This window comes from Pipistrellus hanaki, assembly GCF_964339955.1.
Source record: "Pipistrellus hanaki genome assembly, chromosome: 3".
Lineage (NCBI taxonomy): Eukaryota > Metazoa > Chordata > Mammalia > Chiroptera > Vespertilionidae > Pipistrellus > Pipistrellus hanaki.
In genome coordinates, this window is record NC_140505.1 from 75,365,503 (window position 1) to 75,391,474 (window position 25,972).

Genomic DNA, 25,972 nt, shown 5'->3' on the forward strand with positions numbered 1-25,972 from the left:
CTTTTTATTATTTATTTATTTATTTATTTATTTATTTATTTATTTATTTATTTTAACCTTCACCCAAGGATATGTTTTTATTGATTTGAAAGAGAGAGGAAGGGAAGGAGAAAGAGAGAGAAACATCAATGTGAGAAAGAAACTCATTGGTTGCCTCCCATACGCACCCAGAACAAGGATTGAACCCCCAACCTGGGTATGTGCCCTGATGGGGAATCCAACCTGTGACCTGCCAGTGTGTGGAACAGCACTCCAACTAACTGAGCAGCTCCTGCCAGACTGATGTCTGCCGTTTAATTAGAACAAATGTGCTTAGGGTTGCCATCTTCCTATAAACTTATGGGGCAAAAGCATAAAAACAAAGTCAGAAAGAAGGGGAATATGCAGTTGAAGTCAACACACTTTGCTTGAGCGCTGACTTGGTGAAAGGCCTGGGATCAGGAGCTGGAGAAGGACCAAGATAAGAAGCAGAGTCAACACTAAGCAAGGGCTTTGCCTGCACTGATTCATTGGACGCTCACGGTGCTAAGACTCATCAGGTTCTGCTGAGACCTTCACATCTGGGACAGAATTCCTCTTTTTTCTCCTCTCTTCCTTGAGCTTTCTTGCCTCACCCCTATAGTCAACGGGAGGGAGGGGGGAAGGTGGGGAGTAGGAGGAGGAATTAAGAGAGAAAAAGAAGAGGGAAAAGGAGAGAAGCAGGAGGAGGAATAAATACGGCTTTTAAAGTTTGGCTTGATTTCAGTAGGAGGTAGACTATGCAACAATAAATTTGAATTTTTATCAAAAACTGTCTTCACAGGCTTCGGAACAGGATGCCAATCTTCTTGAATGAATGCTTCGATAAATCTGTCTTGGTTTTCAAATTTATTAACAAAACTCATTTCATTTTTATCAGCATCTTAGTTTTGCTTCAGCAAACTGCGTTCTCCTTTAAGATCCAGCTGATGAGGAGCAGTGAACAGCCTGCCCAGAAGTATATTGTAGTGAGAGCAGTGCGGGGAATTCTAGCCAGATACGTGGTAAATTATTATGTGTGGTGAAAAGTGGAAGTACAATGAAATATTCTTTATAACCAGAAGATCAGAGACATATTGACCAATTTTATTTTTTTTAAACATGTGTTTTTTATTGTTATTTTGTTTTGTTTTTCAAATATATTTTATTGATTTTTTTACAGAGAAGAAGGGAGAGGGACAGAGAGTTAGAAACATTGATCAGCTGCCTCCTGCACACCTTCTACTGGGGATGTGCCTGCAATCAAGCCTGGGACCTTTCAGTCCACAGGCCTACACTCTAACCACTGAGCCAAACCAGTTAGGGCAGCCAATTTTAATTTTTTAAAAAGAATTAAGCACAAGGTATCATACGAGTCCTTCCACATAATACACTGTGTCTTCTCTAGAAACCAGTTCTCCCCGGCTGTCCTCAGAAATAAAACTGCATGCTAGCTTTTGTTCCAGGACACTCAGGAGGAGGGAAGCCAGCAGCACCGGTGGACCAAACTCAAGCACCCTGTGGGGGCGGCCTCACCACAGGCCTCCCACAGGCAGGGGCTCCCAGAAGGATATTCCCCTCAGATTTCCAAGAATGCCTGGGACAACTACTGCTCAGAGCGTCCAAGACAAAAGTCTCATTGTTTTAGCAGAAAGGAAAAGGGCAAGAGATTCTTTCAAAGATAGAGGATGTTACTTCCATTTCAGCATTTTGCAATTCCCCTCAGTGAATTAGAACTACATTTTGAAGGGCCTGCTCACAGGCTCCTGACAGATGCAAATGTGTGCTTACAATTAGTGCTGGGTCACCTGAGGAGTTACCAAGGAAAGATCCCCTCAGCTTGCTAGCACACACATCCCCACCCAAACCCTGCCCCAGAGGTCCCTGCTTCAAGCAGCGGCTGGAAGGAGTCTGTCTTAGGGAGTCTGTCTTAGGCTGGGTAAAAGACCAGATGGGAATTCCTGCTCTCAGACAGCGGCTCCAAAGTGCAGCTGAAAGAAAAACCGCTGCCTGCTTTTGGCAGGACCTTCAGGGCCCAGCGGAATGAAAAAGGTTAGTTGCTTTCCCTTCCCTCTAATCAGGCCTGAGCTTTCCTCATAAAGCACACGCCACGTTCCCTGGTCCGTCTCATTTTGAAAGCACGAAAAAGACTTTGAACTCCTGGGGGCCTGGCATTTGAACTCCAGTCTTTTCATCTTTTCCCTCGGCACTCAGTGGAGAACGTGCTGTGTTGTGCTCATTAATTCTACTGGCCAAGTAACGAGCCTGGCGAAAGCCTCTGAAAGTTCAGGTCCCGCTTCAGGCTCTTGCCAGAGGCCTGGGGGAAACGGAGAGGTCTGGGAAGACAGCTCTTCGGTCAGCCTTCCAGAGAGGCCCTGGGGTCCCTGTCAGGGGAGAGGTCTTGGCACCTCTGTGGATTCTGCTGCAGCAGAGCTCGGGGACCATCCTGCAGGTACACTCTCACTGCCGTGGTCTGTAACACACACTCCCCCGTCCCCCCGTGAGCCACTGTTCTCAGTCATCATTCTGGCCCTATCCTAAGCAGACTACAAAATTATACACATTTCTTACTCGGGAAATTGATAGGTTGTTAAAAAAAAAAAAAATGTTACTCCTTTCCTCACCAAAAAGCCATAGGTTCAAATAAAAATTTCTCATTAACTCACGTCCTTTCTCCTACACCTACATGATTAGGTATGTTAAGGATACAAAATTCATGTAGACCTGCCTTTCATTTAGAAACTTCAAAAATGTCAAAAGCTTTTTTTGAGAAAAAAATATTTTATATTTTTATGGGAAGATGTCGTTGAGTTTAAGAAAATCACAGTCAAGTCCTAACCGGTTGCTCAGCCTGCGGACTGAAGGGTCCTGGGATTGATTCCGGTCAAGGGCATGTACCTTGGCTGCGGGCACATCCCCAGTAGGGTGTGTGCAGGAGGCAGCTGATTGATATTTCTCTCTCATTGATGTTTCTAATTCTCTATCCCTCTCCCTTCCTCTCTGTAAAAAAAAAAAAAAAAAAAAAAAAAAAAAAAAAAAAAAAAAAAAAAAAAAAAAAAAAATTAATGAAACATATTAAAAAAAGAAACTCACACTAAAATTTACTCTTTTCCTTTGATAAATGAAGGTGTGCAGAATAGAAATGCCATGAGGAAAATGGTTTCCTCAAACAAGCAAATTTAAACCCAATAACCAAGCAGTCCTGAGAAATCTGTAGCATCTTACTGGGAGGCATGCAGTGACACATACATGCTAGCTTCATTTTTCAGACAAAGGCTACAGAAAAGAGTGGCATGGTGCTTCGTTTATGCCAAACTTCTGAAAGATATAAATAAGAGGGATTTGAGGCTGAAAAGAAAATGTTCTAAGGCAGTGGTCTCAAACGTTAGCATGCATCAGAATTCCCTTGCAGGGCTTACATCACAGATTGCTGGCCCCCACCTCCACCTCCCTGAGAGCTTCTGATTCAGTAGCTGTTGAGCAAGGCCTGAGCATGTGCATTTCTAGTAAGTTCCTAGATGATGCTGGTGCTCCTGGACTGAGGACCACACTTCTGAGAACCACTACTCTAAGGACCCTGAGCTCCCTCTGCTAGCCCTGGACAAAGCAGCTTTCCTTGCGACCATCATTTACGCCTCTGATTCTCCTTGAAAGGCCTGGAGAAACAGGGCATGCATACCACTCTGCAACCCTGACATTATGGCCATTTTGGGGAACTTGATTTTGGCTTCTACCAACAATTTAGCAAAGGTCACCTGTTTCTGGTTACCCGAATCTTCCTGTTAAAAAGCTTGGGACAGGTGAGTGTTTATTCAGCGGTACATACGAGGAAACAGATCAAATCTGTGTCATACCTTCATTTGTCTTTTTTTGGCAACAGTGGCAACTGTGGTTCTTCCCGGGAACTTTAGACCACGCTCTTCCCCCTGGACAAGCAGTCCCCCTCGGTGCTCCCTATGTGGAGTGACCATGTCCCTGGCCTACTTCTACAAGTCCAAGGGTCTACATATACACAATTCAAGGACATAGATTTATATCCGCATCTCAGGTGAGATAGAGTATGTGAACCAGGTTCATTCTGAGCTCCTCTCCTTTTTACAGCTCAAGAGTGATGCCCCTCCCTCGGCACAAAGTGGGCCAACCCTCCGACGGCAGGTTAGGTGAACTAAAGTTCACTGGAGAGCAGTCTAATTCTCCAGCAAGCTCTTTCAAGAGGCTAGAAAGCTTCCTCGGGGATTAAACAACTCGCATGTTAGGACACTGACTGAAGCTAGATTTTATCTGTATTTCAGCCTTGGTGGTGGCTACCATGCTACGGAAAAGGATTTTTATGGGAGCAGGCAAATATCCCTGAAAAAAGTATAATGGCCCCGGACCTACTCATAAAGAAACAACTGGAACAATTTAAATTATTATGTTCCTAAGAAGTGTAATGTTCTATTAAAAAAAGACACAGTCACTCAGAGATGAAGGTTTAGTCTAACTCAATAAAGGTGAGTTATGTGTTCATTTCCCAATATATATGCCCCACCTGGGATTAGGAAGATCATTGAGATACCTCACGGGCTGTGGCGGTTTTCAGCATTACCTGATTCATCGACTCTCATTTTTTTGGTTGGGCTGTCACAATTCTCATCATCTGACATTTCCATCTCCTCTTCGCGGCGGATGCCCATGAGTTGCTCGCTTTGAGCATTCCGGAGCTCCTGAAAGTTAAGAGTACACGAACGTCAGTCACTCTCCCAATGGTCTTTTAATGTATTATGGCTGACACATGAGCACCTAGAACCTGAAGCTTTTCCCTTCCAAACACTGCCCCCACCTGATCTAGGAAACCCCCCTGAGGGGTACAGAAGGTGGGGGTGAAAACACAGAATCTGGTATCAGACTTGGAATAATTCCTGCTCACCAATGACTAGGCAAGGGCTCTTCAGCAAATTATTCAATCCCTCAAGTTTTAATTCCCACATTTGTAGAAAAGGAGGTAATAACATCAACCTAGCAGGAGGGGCTTCTAGCTAAGGGTTAGGAACACAAGAAAGGAAACCTTAAAAAGACCTGGTCTGCTACTGACCCACTGGGTAGCTCTTGGGATGTTTCTTCATCTCCCTTAGCCTTAATTTCCTCACTGAAATATTGTAATGATCATACTTTTGAGAATAAAATAAATGAATGCATGTAAGATACTTAGCCTCATGTTAAGCACATGGTTCTCCAAGTTGAAAATGTAGACCTCTATTATTCTTCCTGCAGCATGTGGCCCTGTGTGCTCACACACACACACACACACACACACACACACACACACACACACACCATTCATATATCCAAATGGTCAAATTTCAAAATACGTTGGAGGACAAAATAAAAACAGGTGTCTTCTTTTTCTGGTGTTTTACATTATCGTGTAGAGTTTATTGTTTTTGTTGCGATGGTTGTTTTAGCATCACTTTATGATCTTAGGATTATATCTTACACTTTCCACCTATTACAGGAGTGACTGCAGCCAAGGCATTTAATTTCTTTGAGCCTTTATCAACTCACACATAAATGGAGACTAGGAATAATAAAGGCTATTTGAATGCAAACATGCAGGTGAAACTTATAAAAAGGATTACAGAATATTTTTTACAACTGTATCTAAAAATCAGGACACTAATCATTTGTTAAATAATTACATTATTTGTATAAATTTCTATATCATGTGTTTGTGAATCTTTATCCATTCTGTTCTCTTATATGTATTTCCCTTTTTTACCTCATTTAAATTGAAATCTCTAAATAAAGTCAAATAGTTAAAATAATTTCACTTTATAATAAACCTTTAAGTAACAATAAAGCTAAACTATGACGAGATACTGATGGCATGACTTTAAGCATAGTCCTAGGGCCCATTCAATCAATGTGCACATATAAGTCTGTGTTGTAGGTTGTTTCAGTTGTCTTCCCTGCTTAGCTCACAGATGTGTACTGCAGCATGATGGGAAGGGAAGTGTTTCTTGCTGACAGTATCTGCAGGGTCAACTCTGAACTCTGGGAATCACCATCACAGAGGACAGGACAGGGAGCGGGGATCAGCAGAGGCAAGGTCCCTGGGACACACGTCAAGGCAGTCCTAAAGGCTGGCGGCCCAGGCCTCTTTGCCTGACCATGCCACCGAGAAGAAAGGGGTGCCAATCCTGCCTTAAACAACACCAGGGTGTCAGAGGCAGGTGTCACAGGTGATTAGTGGGGACGTTTCTGTTGTGGACAGCTAATTTTTCCCAACAAAGAGGCCAATTCCCAAAGAGGTGGCCTGAAAATACTTAAAACAAGGAAAAGTCAGGTGGAGAGAATAAATGAGGCAGAAAGAGTCTGTTGTTTAGTCCCTACCATTAATGACAAGCTGTCATACAGTAGCTGCTCTATCGGGGAGGGTGGCAGAAAGGAAAACAATGGGAGGAAACAAAACAAGCTGAGGGTGTTTCCACAGGGTGCCTCTGGTATAGCAGTAAATCACGAGCACATGCTAATAAATCTGCAAAGGTGTTGCAGATAATTAACAGATGCTGTACATGGGAACGCGGAAAAAATCAAGCCAATTATCAAGCTTATGTGCAACTGAGAAATCATCCACAATGTAAAATTACCAACTGGTACTTAATCAATTAAGTGACATGTCGGAGAGAAAATCAAAGGTAATTTAGAATCCTATTTCCTAGTACACCCAAAGAGCTGGCGGGAGTGGCGGGGAGCCATACAGGCCCTTTGCAGGCAACTTCAGGATGGCACCCTTTTCACCCCTCAGCAGGGAGCAAGGCGGGCTGGCTTCCCTGGAACAAAGCTGGAGCCTTGAGTATCCTGCTCCGCAATGGAGAGGACAGCCCTGGCCCCGGCAGGGGGAGGGGACTGAGCATGGCCCGAAGTGTGAAGTAAATCAGTAGCCATATTTGCTGACACTCACTGCTAATGCCAGCCTTTTTATGCACAGGTTTTTTTCAGCATTATGCCCCTTGCCTTTTTCTTAATATATCTTTTAATCATGCTTGGTTTTTACACGAAGGAAAAAAATAAACAATTCATAGATTATTCCCAAATCTGAATCATAGTTCATGGATTCTGATTTGTGTCTTAATTTGTATATTTTATCATAAACTAGGGCTCTTTCCTCCAGAAAAATCAACCTTGACTGGGGTCTCCGTTCAGTGTTTGGGGAGTAGTAGGGAAGCATCCTTTGTTTTTTCTGGCTCCTGAAAAGTTAAAGAGAAACCCCCCCTCCACCTTACTCACAATCCTGAACAGAGGAACAGAACTGCATCACTCACCATCACCTTCTTAGGCATTTGTGAGCAAAAAAAAAAAAAGTCCTTCTTAACAATAAATTGCACTAGCACTTTAAGTGTCCCATTATTGTGAAGTCATCGGCATTCACCATAATAACAGTGATAATAAAGGATTCATTTGCTATTCATGTGGATATTATATCTAGTGCCATTGGTATTCAACTGTAATTTAGCATTAGTTAATGGGCACTTAAAATGCTACCCAAATGATTGATATCACAGTATTTTGTGGTTCTTCAAACTCTATGTAAAACACTTATTTTACAAGTGGGAACCAAAATCATTAAATAAATAAACCTTACCTTCTATAAGTTTGGGATTTTGAAAGGGGAATATCATTTAGTGAACTCTGATATCAACATGCTAGAGATGGAGAGACATCCACATGAAAAACATTCTCTCATTAAAAAAAAAGAAAGAATAAGCAAACAAAGACAGTATACTTACTGTTAAATTACAGGTTCAAAGCGTACACTACACTGTGGAGTTAAAATTAGCAGCCGGACGACCAGTGACTAATGACACATTTTGGCCCTTCTAGGTGTCAAAGAAGGTCAAGTTCTGGACTCTTTCCTTGGGGTGAATACTCACATTCACACATGCATTGCTGCAGAGGGCAGAGGTGGCTAGCCTGGCCGCTCTCTCCCCCGAGGAAGTTTGCTCTGGGAGAGAGAGGTGTGGTTTCACCTGCTGGCCAGCACAGGGACTGAGGCGTTGCTCATGATGAGAAAATGTGCGTGAGAGGCATACATGCCACTCTAGACCAAACAACAAACTGTCCTCATCCGTACCAGAACAGCGAGGAAAAAAACTCTGTATTTATTAAAAATTGGTTTTCTGTTTTACGTTGCATTTTATTTCATAATGGCCAGGCAAAGTGGCTTGGTTTATTTCTGGGTTCTTGGCTATGAATGGAAGACTTTCTGCTCTCCCACTGCAGGGGAGAAGAGCTCTCTGTCCTCTAAGCAGGAGGTCAGCTCTTGGCTGGGCCAGGAACAAATCTGAGCTGGATTTGGGTGACAAGGAGACAGGACAACGGCAAGATGACTGCCCACTGTAACAAAAACCGTAATGACTGCAGCCATACTATGCTCTGCCAATCCAGCTGTGTGATGGTGTTTAAAAAGTAATAATAAAATCACCAACCTCAGAATGTTTTCGCCAAATGTCTATGTTCTTGCGCTGAGCTTTCGAGAAATGGTCCCAAGCTTTTTGTCTGGTAGAAGCGTTGAAAACGGCCACAATCTGCTCAACTTTGGTGAACAAGGAAGTCAAACAAGACAAGTAATTTATGTTGTGATCACTATAGGGAAGCAAAGCAAAGACACTAGGAGTCTATGGATGATGTCACAGTAGAAATAACATCATCAATATCCTTCCAATTTGTGCCTTTTGTACTTACATTTTAGCAAGGTTGGGATGTCTCCCTTCAAGTCTGTCTCCATAACTTTAGGTTAAAACAAATTCTAAATATGACTGGGGCAAGTCCAGGGGAAACTGGCTTCCATGCATTCTTGACCTTGTGTACAAATGGACTTGGTATATCTACAGGCTGCCTGGGCACTGGGGTTGGCATACAGACAATATGATGCCTTGGTTGGGGGCTTAGACATGAAGTTGGGGTGGAGTGGCTGAATGAGGAAGAACCAAACATATACCCTTTTCTCTTCTGGCCTCTATCTCAAGGGGTCAAATGTAGCCCACTGAAGACATCACTGGGTCCAAGTTCTAAGCTGGGGCAATGAGTAGCTGTGTCACATCTCCCTTCAATCTCTATGGGGCCATTTTTACTCCTTGGCTCCTTTTTCTTCCCCTGTTGCACCCAATGCAGCCAGCCCACCAGCCCTTGGGCAGGGAGAGAGACCAAGGCTCGCCCAGCCAGCAGCTCTGGCACGCAGACCTTACTCTCACACCTTATGGCTCCCTCCACGGTTCATCACGGCCACATACTGTTCTCTGTTTTTCCACGTTTCACTTTCTTAAGGCTCCCCTCCCGTGGCTCCCCAAATCCCTTGAAGTTCCGACTCTATCACTTAGACCTTGTTTAGAACTCCCGTGGCTTGCAGGCACAGCGCTATTGGAGCAGTAAATGCCGAGGGAGGGGTTGTGAACAAAGCCATGCAGAGAGAGGGATGGGCTCTTAATAGTGGATGCTGCAGGTGGGGCCAGGCAATTGCAGATTCCGTCTTGCTTAAACAGTTATTGGTTTAGTAGGCATGGGATTAAGGGAATTATAGCACTGAATGAACCATATGATTAAACATAAACTTCTACATAGTAAGTTAGGAAAGAGATAGTTAAAATTAGCTTCTCATAGATGCTAGCACTCTATCAAACATTTTTTTTTTCCTTAAGTGATTTCCAAGGCTCTATTATAAAAAAGGACATCAAAGCTGTTCCAAATCTCCCAGGTGTCCAAAGAATGTCAAAGAGCGATTGGATAATCTGCACAGAAGAACAACACCTGGTGCCACGATTTTAAAAATCAGCACACAAAATAAACAAGTGTCTGACGGAACATAGAAAGCAAGCGGATTCCGTTCACGTCCCACGCTGTAAATATCTCCTCATGCTAATAAGCAGCTACTTCCCGACCTATGGATAGTTTTCACGGGGGCTTTTATGTTTACTGTTTTCCACCTCAAGATATTCCAACTCCAAACTTCCCTCTCTATCAAACTTTATCATCATGTCACACAATGACTTTATTGCACTTAATTTTAACAGGAGGATCTGCCATCAGCTTACCTCACACTCTTTTTTAGTGCCCGGGGCTTCCCTCTCCTCAGCTCATCGGGAGGAAGGAGAGCTGCCAGGCGAGGCAGGCTGAGCTGCTCTGAGGGTTGCCTTTCACCTGATCACCTAGCCCAGGGCTGGGCTGCCCTGTGGCAGCGCTGGCAGAGGAGAATGCTGCCGCTCACTGCCCCGGCTTCCTTCTGTTTTGTCTGTATGCAGGCGGGTTTCACAGGGGACTTCAAGCTGCCTTTGCAAAAGCAGCATAGAGTAGTCAGCCCAAACTGTCATGGTAAAACCCTGTCAGATGAGATTATCTGGCAGGGATAAAGGTGGTAGTGATTGTGAGATTTATTTGTTTATTTATTTTAAGATTCTGTGGTCAGAAGGGACTGACTGTTCAGAAGCTGATGATTTTAAAAATATATATTTTTATTGGTTTTCAGAGAGGAAAGGAGAGGGAGAGAGAGTAGAAACATCAATGATGAGAATCATTGGTCAGCTCCCTCCTGTACAACCCCCACTGGAGATCAAACTCACAACCCAGCATGTGCACTTGACCAGAATCGAACCAGGGACCCTTCAGTCCGCAGGCCTATGCTTTATCCACTGAGCCAAACCAGTGAGGGCTGATTGTGAAATTTCTAACTAGAACTGGTCCCTTTGTTTTTAATAGCAGAGCTCTTTGGTTGGAATCAGTTAGAAGAATAAAAACTGTGGTGTCTGAAACCAGGCCTGAGGGGAAGGCACAGTAAGGGTCGAGGCTGAAAATTTAGGTCATGATGGCCAAAATTCTGCCATTGATCGGGGAAGGCTATTAATAAAGGTGATAATACTAGACAGAAAATTGTGTTCATAAGTTTATGTGTGTGTAGAGCGGAGGGAAGCTAAGAGAGACTAGTAATGCACTTGGAGATGAACAGGAGGGAAAGCACTTAGAAGAAAGACTCAATGGCCAAAAACTCAATGTTCAAGGTTAAAAGTAGGTCCCCGAATGTTTCCCTCAAGTCCTGTTGCAGATATTCCCTGTTTCAGGGTAAGTGCCTCAGTTGCTTAGGCCATGCTATTCACATATTCTGGGCCATAAATTTAATTAATTCATTCAGCAAATATCTGAGATCCTACTGGTTACCAGGCACTTGACTGATTGCTGGAAATATATGATTAAGACATGCTCTTGCCCTTGATGAGATTACAGAGAAATCTCTCTGGGGAAAAAGCAGATAATTACCCGATGCAAGAGAGGGGTGGATGACATCTATGGGAACACAGTAACTAACTCACTAGGTAGAGTCAGGGGACACATCCAAAGAAAACCATATTTTTGCCAAGTCTTAAACAGTGAATCAAAACCTGCTCAGCTGAGAAGCAAGACTGCCAGTTAAAGGCACTGTGAAAGGATTTAGTGTGAACATAGGTGGCAGGGAGGGGGCTAATGCTGACTGAAAATAAATAAGGACCATGTATGCTAACCAGATTGTGAACTTCATACTGCAGGCCAGAGATGGCAGGTCTGAGTAGAATTTTCTTGGGAGAAATGAGGAAGGCTTGAATTAAGGTGGAGCGCTGGAGTGGAGGGAGAAGCAGGAAGTCATTTGACAGAGAAAGACATAGGACACAGTGTGACTGACTTGCTGTGTGGGAGGTAAAGAGGGAGACCGGCACGACTCAAGCTTGGGAAGTACATCAGAGCCCCAGAGGTTGAGCACAGGTGGAGGTCTGAGAAGAACATAAAGAATTTGCTCTTGGACATGCTGAATTTGAGAGGCCTGAAGGTGATTCAGATGGACCTGAAATACATACTGTGGGTCCAGGAAAAAGTCAGAATTCAAAGAGATGCAGTCTTAAATTGTCTGGGCATATCTCGATTTCATGTAATTGTATTCTTTTCATGGGGAAATTAATTAAAAGCAAAACTAAATGTGATGAAGTTTATATTTCTTTTCTTATTAATTTTTATACTTCCCCCTCACCCACGTAACAAACAAACAAACAAAAAACCTCAAAGAACAAAAACAGTAACTCAGCTTAGGTTTAAAAAATAGCCTCACAGTATTTCTATGGCCTGGTTACTTTTGTCTTGCAAATGACAGCTCTTGGGCACTCAAAAGGACCCAGCAAAACTGCTTAGATCAGCAGAAATTCATCGTTAGAGAAAAACCACCTCAGAGCCTATATCTTAATGAATGTGACTCAAAGACAGCATATTTTAAAGACCATAAATGGGGTGACCACTACAATTGATGTCACAGGTAAAGACCATACACTCTTCACAATCTCTAGCAGAGAACACCAAAATTTTATGTCCCTAAATTTGACTACCACTCTCTACTTCTCCAGTATAATTATTACACTCATTCCATATACAATGAAGCTAAAAGCAGTTACTAACTAAATGGGATATTGAAAACTCTACATAGAAGCCCAGAGAAGAGATAAGTAGTAGACAGGATGACATTGTGATGCAAGCAGAACAAATTCATATCCCTCTCTCCCCCTCCACCCCCACCCCTGCCACCAGTGCCTTTGCCACCTCCAGTGGTCTAAAATGATGTCCGAAGGCCCACAGGAGCCTCTATCGGTTAGTACACTTAAACATTCTGGAAGTATTATCAACAGAAAGAATTATCAGTCAGAAAATTTAAATTCGTACTTTTTGAATCTTTCTTCCTTAATTCTGTGTTTGACCTGTGTTTTGCCCAAATTAGGTTGTTTGAGGAGCATAAAAAATTACCCGACTTTTCAGAAATATGCTTAAATATCAGTCGTAGATGTCATAATATAGTCCCTCATATATATCCAGTAGGTATCAATGAACAGAAGGGGAGGATAAACAGAGCTGTGATGAAGTTGTTCACCCCTCTTTGCAAATCTCTTGTTATAAGATAAACTGGGGCATATTAAAAATTTAAAGAGTTTATTTTAGCAAAAATTGACTCAAATTTGGCAGTGCCAAACTGGAAGTGGTTAGGAAAGCTCCAGCAACAGGACCTGGGGAGAGACTTTTATAGAGAAAAGGCAGAAGAAAAGGAAGGAAATTCTTGGTTGGCCATAGCTTAGAGTCCTTAGGTTTCAACCTGCAGGCACCTGACAGGCTTAGATTTCGGTTTGCTTACATAGGCCACCACAGCCTTAGAGCGACCCCAGGCTAATGGCACCGTGTTTGATAAGGGTAACACTCTACTAGTGGTTGATTATTCACTATCTTATCTTATACGTGTGTAAGTGAGGAAACATGGATACCCACATGCACACATATAACATGCACATGTGTATAGTTTTCAAAATTTCAAAAGAATAATCTATAAGATCAAGCAATTTAACAGCCTTTTCAGTACTTTCCCCCAAATGCTTGGACATCTGCTGAGTTCGGAGCATACTCTTTACTTGAAAGAGGACTTTGTAAATGATCTTGAGAAGAAGTTGTCTTCAGTCTTCTCAGGGAAGAACAGCTTAGGGCAGGGCATCCATTGACCCAGAATCAGGACAATTTAGACAAGCTTCCTGAACAGGGCGCCCACCACAAACCTCAGGTTTCTGGGAAGCCCTCTTGAACTCTGAGCTCTGGGCAGAAAAGCATTGGAAGCAGCGGAAGAGAAAGGTTAGGTTCCCCCAACGAACACTAACAGGGCCCTTTCTCCTTCACGTCCCTCTTGCTGCATTCCTTCTCACAGTTCCGGCGCCTTCTGCATTGTTTGTTCCAGCTGTGAAAGAGCCTTAAATCCACTTAGTGCCCCAAATATCTGGAGAAACCGATTAAGTCCTCCCCAGCAGCAGGCCTGCCTGAACAGAGCACCTGGAACAGATCTCCAGGCTTAGTTTTTGGTTTTAATGCCATCCGGGCTCACGATAGAGCCTTAAGTCTGTAGGGTTCAGAGGAAATGTCATTTTCCGTTAAGGGATAACATTTTTTTCCCCCAAATCCTCTCTGAGTAGCTCATAAGAAATTTTCAAAGGCATATAACAAATGAAATAGGAGACCTCTGCCACCCTAGCTTGTTATTGTTGTTTTTAAATATTCCAAGCTGGGTGGGACTGATGAGCCTTGGCCCTGAATTGAATAATTATAATGGAGGAATGTAGTAAGTGATTTGGGCTCTCAGGACACCCAGAGGAACACGATGAAGCCAGAGGGAGGAGCAGTGAGCATTAAACAGGACAGGGACATAGTAGGGAGGAAGTTGCTAGGAGTGATCCTGGAGAGGTTTCTGCTCACTCACTCAGGCAGGCTCTGCATCCTGAGCTCTGAGCTCGGAGGAGCCTGCCCGTCTGTCTGGCGGGAAGCCCAGGACACAGAGAATTGATATGGCCAAACCCATACATTAAGGAGGCATTGACTGGAATTTCAAGTTGAGAAGGGAAAAGGGCGTTCTGGGGTTTTGTCCTGAGATGAATAAAAAGAACATTGCGTGACCCCGTGACTCCATTACAGCTGCCTCACCCCCGAAGCCAGCAGCAGGCATTTCTGAAGTCCTGATTCTGTGAGAACAGAGTTCTGGTTCTTCTGGGGAAAGGGATGGGGAAAGAAAAACATGCTGATCAAATTATAAAAAAAGAAATAGGATGTTTTTGCAACTGTCAAGCAAGCCGGAAATGGTCATGGTCATGTTGTTCAAATAAATTAAGACATACAGTGACTTTTCAAACTCTGTATAGATTCCAGTACATTTCAAAAGGGGAACTGTTGATCCCCTTATGAATGCATATATTCAAATATTTTGTAAAATGACAAAACAGAAATCTATGAGAATGTTACCATTTTAATAGATTTTGTTTGTTTGTGTTTTTTTGTTTTTTGTTTTTGTTTTTTTTTTACAATATATTGCTTTTATTAGGCATTTTAAATTCAATAAATCCCCCTGCCTAGATTATCCTTATGGGCTAATTAAAGTAACACAGATATATAAGAAAAAAGGAATAAAATGAAAAGCAAAGTCTATTTTCCTGAGTGCCCCTCTCCCCGTTTTTTTTCTTTAAAGGTAATGTACAGATTCCAGCACACTCATACAGAGAAAACAGTAAGCAGAGAGTGTACACTGTGTATAGTTTCTTCTGTGTAACCACTTTTTTCACTTACACAAAAGTGCTAATATAATATACACTTTGCTAAACCTTGTTTTTTTCACTTTACATATTATGAAAATCTATCCAGATGTACATTAACAAAACTGCAGTGAACATCCTCAGACAGATATCCTGACATTCTTACATACATTTCTAAAAACTTATATATTTTTATTGATATCAGAGAAAAAGGGAGAGGGAGAGAGAGACAGAAATATCAATGATGAGAGAGAATCGTTGATTGCCTGCCTTCTGTACACTCCATACCCGGGATTGAACTCGAAACCTGGGAATGTGTCTTGACAGGGAATCAAACTGTGACTTCCTGATTCATAGGTCAACACTCAACGACTGAGCAACACTGGCCAAACTCTTACATAAAATTTTTATAAGGAATTCTTAGAGTGGGAAGGATAGAATATTTGAATTTTTAATTTTTGAGAGCTAAACTGCACTCTAATTTTACAGCTGCTAAGTGTTTTTCAAATTATTTTCCTATCTCTTGTCAATAATTGGTTATCAAATATTTATTTTTTGCCTTCCTGATAGATGAGAATAGGCATGAATTACATGATAGCCAGCTCTCTGCACCAGAGCTATCCACATTTGCAGGTGCATTATGAATCATAGAAATAAGTCCACAGACTCACCAGATCCCCTTTTATCAGTAGTTGACTCTTTGCTAAGAGTGATTATTTGCCAGGAAGGGGTTTCTAGGCATTTCTTCTCCTTTTTAAAAAAATATTTTTATTGATTTCAGAAAGGAAGGGAAAGGGAGAGAAAGAAGCATCAGTGATGAGAGAGAATCATGGATTGGCTGCTTCCTGCACACCTTTCACTGGGGATTGAATCTGCAATCGTGGCATGTGCCCTGTCGGGAATTCAACCGTGACCTCCTAGTTCATAGGTCAAAACTCAATCACTGAGCCATGCCGGCCAGCATTTCTTCTCCTTTTTGGCCCTCAAAATGGTGGTCCTGCTTTCCTCTGAGTTGCCACTAAGTTCATTAATGTGCTAAAAAGATTACTTAGTAGCAATTGGCTATTTCTAATTACTTGGATTTTCTGGGCCAGGAACTAGCCTGACGATGGAGGAGTAGTCTTCAAAGTGTGGTTCCTGCGCCAGCATCACCATCATCTTTTATGAATGTCCAACCCCAGACTTACTGAATAGAAACTCTAGGGGTAGGTTCCAGCAGATTATTTTTTTAAATTCATTTTTCAGCTTTATTGAGATAAAATTGACATGTAACATTGCATAAGTTTAAGGTGTACAACATGATTTGATATATGTATATATTGCAAAATGATGACCATATGAAGTCAAGTGAAGACCTGGCTGGTGTTGCTAAGTGGTTAGAGTGTTAGCCAGCCCACACACCGAGGGGATGTAGGTTCAATTTCCCATCAGGGGCCCATACCTGGGTTACAGATTCATTCCCTAGCTCTGGTCCCTGTGCATGTGGGAGGCAACCAATTGATGTATCTCTCTCACATGGATTTTTTTTTCCCCTCTCTCTCTCCCTCCTTTCCACTCTCTCCCTAAAAAAGCAATGGGAAAAATATCTTTGGGTAAGGATTAACAAAAAAATAAAATAAAATAAATAAATTAAAAAAGCCTAGTTAACATTCATCACTATGCAATGTTACAACATTTTTTTTATTGTAATGAGAACTGTTAAGATCTACTCTCTTAGCAACTTTCAAATATACAAGACAATATTATCAACACCATTCACCACATTCCATCCCTGGGACTTACATATCTTATAACTGCAAGTTTACACCTTCTGGCCCCCATTATCCATTTCCCCCATCCCACCCTCTACCTCTGGCAACCACAGGTCCAGTATGTTTGTACCATTTGTATATGCATTTATACTACAGGCCAAAGTCCTTGTGCACTGAGAAGCCTACGGAGCCAGATACTGTACTGAATGCTAAGAAGGGGATTAAAAGATCCAAAACAATTGCTGGTCCCTGCAGGCGGCAGGGCGGGGGGGGGGGGGGGGGGGGGGGGGGCAGGGGGGGGGCAGGAGGGGAAGGGGAACGCACGGAGCCATATACAGCATTCCCTGCTATTTGAAAGTTTGCTTTATGACCCTTCACTTTTATGAAAGACCTAATATCAGTGCCTGTTTTTACTCACTGGAAGAAATCTGAATAGGATGTTCGCTTTGATGAAGAAAAGTGAAAACAACAGTCAGCATTTGTTTTGCATCCACCACCACTGGAGGCAGCGCACACCAGCAGCCGCCACAGGCCCGCCAAGCTCCTGGGAGTCACATGCAGCCTCTGAGCATCCATCAAGCCCCAGAGCTTTGAGCAGTATCCGAGCATCTGTGCTTTATTTTGCTTATTGTTGTGTCCCTTAGCAAGACATGTCCTAAGATATAATAAGAAAAGCCTAAGCATAAGACTGGATGTAATTAAGTGCATTTAGTATGATTTGGTAGGTTATTTTGGGGGTCTCGGAACCCTCAAAATTTTTCTATAAAAATGAATGATAATTGTGCCTTCACTTCATGCCTGAGGAGCTTACAAAAGGCTTCATAGGAAAGCACATTTCTGGGTGGGGGAACCTGCACATGACTGATCACAGCGCAGGAAGTGCGGTAGGGGAGCCGGGAGATGCCAAAGGAGCAGGAGAGGCCGAGAGGTTAAGGGAAATGGAACTGTGTCCTCACCAAGAAGCCAAAACATTTCATGTTAGGATGGAGCTCCCTCCCCAAAAGTGCACTGAGGACTCTGAGCGCACACTTTAATCTAAAACCCATCCTGCCCTCTTTTTCTTCATCACTGTTGTAAAAAATAAGCCTCAGCAAGAGGAAACTAATGAGGCGGGGCCCAGGAATGCCGGCAGGGTGGCACTCTTGCCTGTGAGAGCAGAGAATCAGGACTCCGGTGTTGGTCAAGTCAGAGTAGCTCCACCTCTGAGTGGCTGTGCTGCCTGAAGAACCTCCCCTGTCGGACCCCAGGCACTGGGACTGGCGGGATAAGCCTGAATGTCCTTCCAGCTCTGCGATCCTGCAGAGCGGGGTCAGCGAACATTCAGCCAAGGAAGACGGTGAATATTTTTGGCTTTGAGGGTCACAACCACCTGCTAGAGAAGGTGTCTCCCTACTCAGGCAGTGTGTCCCTCATCTGTGGCTGCTCTCACCCTTCTCTCTGGGCATAGACATCTCCTGTCTGAGCTGTGCTCCGTTTCAGCTGCACGGAGAACCAGGAGCGTGTCATGTCTGCCTGAAAGTAAGTGGACAGACGCCTCACCTTCCCTCAAATCTAGCGTGAAAGCATCCTGGCTTTAAAAACACTGTGTGGGTTCTTTCCAAAGCAGCACAGAGGCTATTTCCTCAGAGCCCTCCATACCCCTCCCCAGCAGCTAGAGTCTAAGCATATGCGCGCATACACACACACACACACACACACACACTCACATACTCTCTCTCACACACTCATACATTCTCTCTCTCTCTCTCTCTCTCTCACACACACACACACACACACACACACACACTCATACATACTCTCTTTCTCTCTCTCACACACACACACACACACTCTCTCTCTCTCTCTCTCACACACACACACACATACTCTCTCTCTCTCTCTCTCACACACACACACACACACACACACACTCACATACTCTCTCTCACACATACATTCTCTCTCTCTCTCTCTCTCTCTCACACACACACACACACACACACACACACTCATACATACTCTCTCTCTCTCTCTCTCTCTCTCTCTCTCTCTCACACACACACACACACTCACACACTTCCCCATTACAGTGTCTTTTTCTTCATATCAACGTGTTAGGGTTTCCAGCTTTAGCTCCCAAAGTTATATCTTTCCTGAATGATTATGCTTCTCTCAGCACATATTATGCTAGTTCTCGAACTCTAGCCTTCTACAATTCTCTATTTTTCTAGAGTATAAGACTTCATTTCTCTCTCGTATTTTGCTATCAGTAAAAGAATGTTCAGAAGTTAATGTTAACAGTGGTATTAATGGGCTCGGTTTCTATATTTTCAGTGAGAGTGAAAGGAGATACCAAAAAGGCTCAAAGCAGCCCTGCCCCCCCCTTCCCCCCCCCCCCCCCCCACTAGCCGCCGGGGTGCCCTGTGCAACAGGAAATGCTATGCTGGTCCTTGATTTGGAAGTTTTCACAAAAACTATTTTCTCTGGACATCTTTTCCCTGAGAGCAAAGAGGTATTTTTACTAAATAGTATGCTTCCTGCACTTAAGACATTGCTATCAGTATGATTTCCAGGAGAAATAGAAAACCTGCCACGTTGCTAACGCAGTTAAGGGCTTTTTCCCCGCATGGATGAATGGAGGATCGCCATGATGACCACAGACATGGGAAAGCATTTTAACAATTCATAAAGTTCTTTTTCCACAGTAGGGACAGAGGAGCCAAATTTCCCCTGGCAGGAATAAAATGTTCAGCTGAGATGTTCCTCAGAAGTAAGCGAATCCAGAAAGAGCTTTTTAGGCAGAAGAAATGTGGCCCAGGACACCAATCTGCCCGGAAGGGGGGTCACGGTGCACACGAAGATCAGAAAGCCCTCACATTTCACCGCCGTACTCGGTGCACTACCTGACACTGAACAGGAGCCCAATAAATATTTGTGGGTGAGTTTCATCATTCATTCAAACGCCTGAGGCTTTTATGACTTTAGTCAAGCAAAGAGACGAGGGTGAGATGGAGGGGATGGGCAGTGCTAGATGCGGCCTCTCTGACAAGACTTCTGGCCAGTGTGCCGCACCAGGGGGTGCCCCACATGTTGCCAGGATTAAAACGGGGCGTAAAATTCACAGTGCCGTCAGCAGGCACAACCTCCACGGCAAGGCAGAAAGGGAACATGGGCGTGGAGCAGTATCTGAGCCTCTGGCCTGTGATCAGTTCGGAGCCTCTGACATCATGGCTAGGGCCTCGCCCATATTTGTGTTTAGATATTCAGAGATATTAAAGGATTGAAGTCATTGATGGGATGAGGGAGGGCTGTAGAATTTTCAGAGTGGGAATGAAACTCAGGGAACTGTTTAGTCAAACCCTTTCACTGCAGAGATGAGGAAACTTTTCTTAAGTCACCTGGCTAATTGATGATGGAGCTGGGATTAGGTCTGGGATCTTTTCATGCCTAATAAGTCTCTCTGCTATTTGCTATTTTCTTTTTAAATATATTTTATTGAATTTTTAAATAATTTTTTATTGATTTTTACAGAGAGGTAGGGAGAGGGACAGAGAGTTAGAAACATCGATGAGAGAGAAACATCGATCAGCTGTCTCCTACACACCTCCTACTGGGTAAGTGCCAGCAACCAAGGTACATGCCCTTGACTGGAATCTAACCTGGGATTTTTTAGTCTGCAGGCAGTCACTCTACTGAACCAAACTGGTCAGGGCACTATTTGCTATTTTCAAGACCTAAGATGAAACTGATGCCAATTTCTATGATAAATGTATAAAACAAATTCGCATGATGGTTCTAACCTTTCCAGTCTCCAGGTTAAAATAATATTAATAACAGTAGTGTAATACCACTACTTTAAAATTATCAACTGAAGTATATTCTACATATTCTAATTTAGGGGGAATGGTATATTAGCACAAATATTTAGAATTTGTTTTGTAGTTATTAAGCTCCAGCCCAATTTAAATATCATGTCATTTCCATCTTTGATATTTGATTGACAACCAGTATTTGTATAAGGTGCTTTACCAGAATTATGCGAGGCCTGGGAGTGGTGCGGTCAGGTGGGAAACGGAACAGTAAATGGCCTCTGTCTCTATTAGGCCTGAGATCTTTTTTTTTTTTTTTTTTTTTAATATATTTTATTGATTTTTTACAGAGAGGAAAGGAGAGGGATAGAGTTAGAAACATCGATGAGAGAGAATCATCGATCAGCTGCCTCTTGCACACCTCCTATGGGGATGTGCCTGCAACCCAGGTACATGCCCTTGACCAGAATCAAATCCGGGACCTTTCATTCTGCAGGCCGACGCTCTATCCACTGAGCCAAACCAGTTTTGGCTAGGCCTGAAATCTTGCTAGAGGAAAGAAAAACTACCAATAAACAAAAACCTATGCTTTGAAAATAACTAAATGCTCAAATAGATAGCATTAACAGTTGCTGCAGAACTCAAGAGAAAGGGAGATGGTCTTGAGTCATAATGGGCAGAAAAGATCTATTATGAAAGGAGGAAGTATGAGAGAAGCTGGGCTGAATTCTGGCCTGGGGAGGAGGGGGAGGACTAGCGGCAAATGCTTCATTTCCTAACCAGACAGCAGTGTGATGTAAGCACACTTCTGCACTTCCACCTGGAAACTATGCATTTACAGGGAGAATATCCTCCTCTGGTCACTTCTATTTATTTATTTTTAATTTGGATAGATGTAAACTTGATTTAAAAAAATCTTTATTGTTGAAAGTATTACATATGTTCCCCTTTTTCCCCCATGGACCCTTCTAGCCCATCTCTGCCCTGCCCCTGCCCCAGGCTTCTGGTCATTTTTTTAATGAAAAAAACACCTGGTAGTAGAAAGCAAACTGTTCAAGGAGCCGACAGTCTTGCATTCTAATCTGCCCACAAATTTCCAAAGACCAAGGCCTATCCTGTCTGCTCCCTGAGCCTCAGTTCCAGTCTCTGGGGTTGGAGCCAATGGGTGCCTCAGGTCTCCTCCAGCTCTGGCATTCTACTTCCCATTCTGTTCATTATGTTTATGGCATGTATTTTTAAATTAATATTAATAAACCTCCCTCCACTGCCATCTGCTTTCCCGTTTGCCTTTTTCTCACTTTGCTTCCTTCTCTTTCCTCCCTCGCCAGGAAGCATGTTGGCAAAGTACCAAAGTGGGAATATCACGGAGTATTCAAGCTTTCATTAGATGTGTGTGTTGTAACAAGGCATGCACAATTGATCATCTTGACATGCATATTAATAATTGAATGCTGTGGTACATGCTTCCTGAACTTTATAAACAACTTCTCCCAGAGCTTTAAAATTATGAGCTTTGCTTGTAACTGAAAAGCTGACAGTGGAACTCCTCACAGCCTATGAGGAGTTCCTGGGAAGCATATGTTTTTTTGTAGAATAAAGAGAAACAATTTTATTATAAGCCATATTTGAATTAGGTGTTGTTTTAAGAATATTTGAATAATCTATAGTCTGTGAAATTTTAAAACTAATTTTCAACATTGTACTTTGAATTACCAGGGGTTTAATTCTGCTAAAGAAAGGGGACCCACAAAAACAGGGGGAGTCTTTCCACCGGAAATCTGTTTTATTTTACAAGTAACAAATGATATGTAATAATAATCTCATTATGAAATTTGGGGTCAGAAGCATGCATTTTTTAAAAGCGAAGAAAATTCAAAACCCAAAAGTCTCTCAGTTGGGAGGCGTGGGGAAGTTTCTGCCGGTGGATAGTTTAAGAAATGACTTAAATGTGAGACAAGGATGATATAAGGATACGATCGCATATGAATAAGATGATTCATATGTGCTGGGATTTTTTTCTCCTTCTTATATATCTAGCAAATGAGAGCTACCCAGCTGGCACAGGAAGGAAGAGAGCCCCCCACCAGGACAGATGATGTCCTCATCTAACATCTTTGGTAACTGCACATCCATGGTCAGAAATGAAAAAATGGTCCCAAACAGAAGTGAATGGAGACTATCCTCCCCCAAAATCTTGGTAGGGTTCAGTTGCTGTCCTTAGATGTGTTAATCCAAAGTTCAGATGGAAACAATGTCTGTTTGATTATATTTAATAGCTGATCCTGTGATGAAGGCCAGAGATATGAAAAAAAAAAAAGGTTCGAATTTAAACAATTTAAACAAATGTTGGTAGAACATAACACCAACACAGCTAGAAGGAACTACTGCGCTTTGATGAAGTAAATCATGTTTTAAAATTTATGTTATTATTAATGGCTCTTAATCTTCTCCTCTTTGAGCAAATGCCACTTATTCAAATGGGTAAGCAAGGACAAATAGGACAAGCAAGAAAAGGAGAATGGGGCATCTAATTCAGCTTAATGGGCTAGCACTTAGTGAAATTCCCTTCCTGCTCAACTCATTGGCTATTTCAAGCAAATATCTATATAGGGACCACGTTTATTTACTGTGCCTGGAGCTTTGCAATGTACCTGACGTTTCCTGGGAGTTGCTAAGTGACTCTCCCTTCAGGACACCAGGCCAGCCACACTTACTGTCATAAGCTAGTTCGTCAATATACCCGCTTCCAAACCACTTCAGAACAATTTCCCGACACTTTTGGCTATCTGATGGAGATTGCCTTCCTGATGGAGAAGAGCACTGACACTAGGGATCTTTATGTGGAGGGAGTGCTTGGGGCTACTTCTGAATAACCAGGAGCTTTCCCTCCACCAAGGAGAACGCTGAGGTGCCATTCCTGCATTTTGGTGCTTAAAATCCTAACCTAATTCTAAATGAGAAAAACAAAGTGTGATTCCTATGCTGTTTGCCAGGAATATAATGCAGATAAAGGGGAGTATGACTGGTTCTGTTTTGGGGAAATACAATATGTAAGTTACTGTGAACTAAGCAGTTATTGTTTTAAAAGCAACACTAGGCATGGATACCAAAGGGAGACAAGCTGGAGGAAGCAAAAAAAATATGGTTGAGACAAATAAACAGAACTCCACCAGTTATGACATGAGAAATATTTAAAATTCAAAGGATGATTTCCCTAGCTGGTTTGGCTCTATGGATAGAGCATTAGCCTGTGGACTGACGGGCCCTGGATTCGATTCCAATCAAGGGCACATGCCCAAAAGCAGCCAATCAATGATTCTCTTTCATCATTGATGTTTCTATCTCTCTCTCCCTTCCTCTCTGAAATCGTATATACATGAATTTTTTTGTTGACTCTTTCACTCCAATTCTCCTCATATCTCCTATCTTGCTAGCAAGTGTCTGGTAAAGTATAGCAATTTCCAAAGTATAGCAATTCAAAGAATAATGAAATGAGCATCTACCTAGAGTTTACCAGGTTACTGCTGATATTTTTATGATGAAGGCCAGGACTTGGTTCACCTTTGCATCTGAGCAGCAATCAGCTTTACAACAGCACACAGAAGAGAATGAAACATCCTGAGGTGGCTCAGTGAAACACGTGATCTTCCTGTTCCACCTCACAGGCTTCATTCCAGCTCAGGCTCACATCTAAGGTATCTCCCATCTTCAAGTCATCCTTGATGTCTTGGCTACCAAGGACTCACAGAAGGGCTGCTCAGGCACTCCATGGTTGGAATGAGTTCCCCTCAGCCAGCACTGAGGTTGTCAAGATCAGCTAGAATGTCTGTAATCTCTGTTGATATCTGCTGGCTGCTGAAGTACTTCCCAGAATCAAATTACAGGGCTAAGTGTGATCTCCCAAATAGTAATAAGGGTATGGGAAATGTGAAGGTTGTTGGACAGTTAGTTACAATTGGGACTATGTAAAAATAAAATTTTTGTTGACTCTTCCACCCCGATTCTTTTCATATTCCCTAGCCTGCTAGCAAGTGTTTAATAAAGTATAGCAATTTCCAATGAAAACATAGCTAGCTAGCTCTTTTCATGATTTGCTTGATTACACATGCATGTTGAAACCTCATTACCCATGTGATGGGATTTCCTTTGTGATGCTTGTTAAAATAATGAAAAGCAGACATATCACTAAATCATCACACATTTTGGTAAATGCTCCAAGGGACCTAATAAGATGCAGTGATGGTGAACCTAGTAGAAGAGGGTGGATCAGACCTAACAGAGAAGGATTCAAGCATGCAAAGGGTGGGGGGAAGAGCACATCAGCAGAGGGAACAGATGTGCAAAGGCTCCAAGGTGGGAGGTAGCTCTGAAGGGCTCAGCAGGAAGGATGATGCAGAGTGAGTCAGGGAAGACTGACGTGGAAGAGCAGGCATGAAGAGCTTTTTAAGTTAGGGAGAGAGACTATTAAAATGAAAGAGGAAGATACACAGGGATTTCAGTGAGGAAGATATGATATGCAATATATCATATCAGAGGCCCGGTGCACAAAATTTGTGCACGGGAAGGGTCCCTAGGCCTAGCCAGTGAACAGGGCCAATCTGTGGGGCAACCAGCAGGGTGATTGGGGGTCCCTGTTGGCACCTGCCTTGCCTGGTCCGGGGCCTGTGGGCTGTGGGGCAGCTCCTGCATTGAACTTCTACCCTTTGATGATCAGTGCGCATCATAGTGACCAGTCCACTGGTTGTTCTGCCATTCAGTCGATTTGCATATTAGGCTTTTATTATATAGGATAATGTGTAAAAACTAGCCTGAAATGGGATAAAAGTGGAAAAGGAGGAACTACAGGGGTGGGTGAAAGTTGGTTTATAGTTGTTCCTATGGAAAAAAATATATCCTATCTAATGAAGAGATAATATGCAAATTGACCATCACATCATCACAAAGATGGCAGCGCCCGGAGCCACAAGATGGTGGCACTCAGTTTCCTCAGCCCTGCCAGAGTCCCCCAGTCTGTTCAGCCCTGCCAGAAAAGATGGAAGCCGAGTGGTATGGCTGGACCCACCCTCAGCCCCCCAGCTGCCCAGGGCCAGTCCAAGGTGCAGGCAAGCCTCAGATGTCAGCTGCCCAGCCACCTACGGCTGATCTGAGGTACAGGCAAGCCTGGGAAGTTGGTTGCCCAGCAGATGCCTAAGGCACAGGCAAGCCTCAGATGGCAGCTGCCCAGTTGCCCAGAACCACATGAGGCTCAGGTAACCAGGGCTGGCCAAGGCTTGTGCTGCCAGCAGTGGCAGCAGCAGAGGTGTGATGGAGGTGCCACCTCCCCCTAATCACCTGGTTG

General features: G+C 43.1%; 1 protein-coding gene across 9 annotated transcripts in view; it reads right to left on the reverse strand.

The window, feature by feature from the left end:
- The window catches only part of ENOX1 (ecto-NOX disulfide-thiol exchanger 1), a 559,063-nt gene that overhangs the window by 111,365 nt on the left and 421,726 nt on the right, over positions 1 to 25,972 (reverse strand). For all 9 annotated transcript variants that reach the window (XM_084876551.1, XM_084876549.1, XM_084876547.1 and 6 more), the window contains 2 exons: positions 8,466 to 8,572; positions 4,586 to 4,703 (listed from right to left, as the gene is read on the reverse strand). In XM_084876551.1, the coding sequence (XP_084732677.1) occupies positions 4,586 to 4,703; positions 8,466 to 8,572 (225 nt within the window). The remainder of the gene's footprint in view (positions 1 to 4,585; positions 4,704 to 8,465; positions 8,573 to 25,972) is intronic.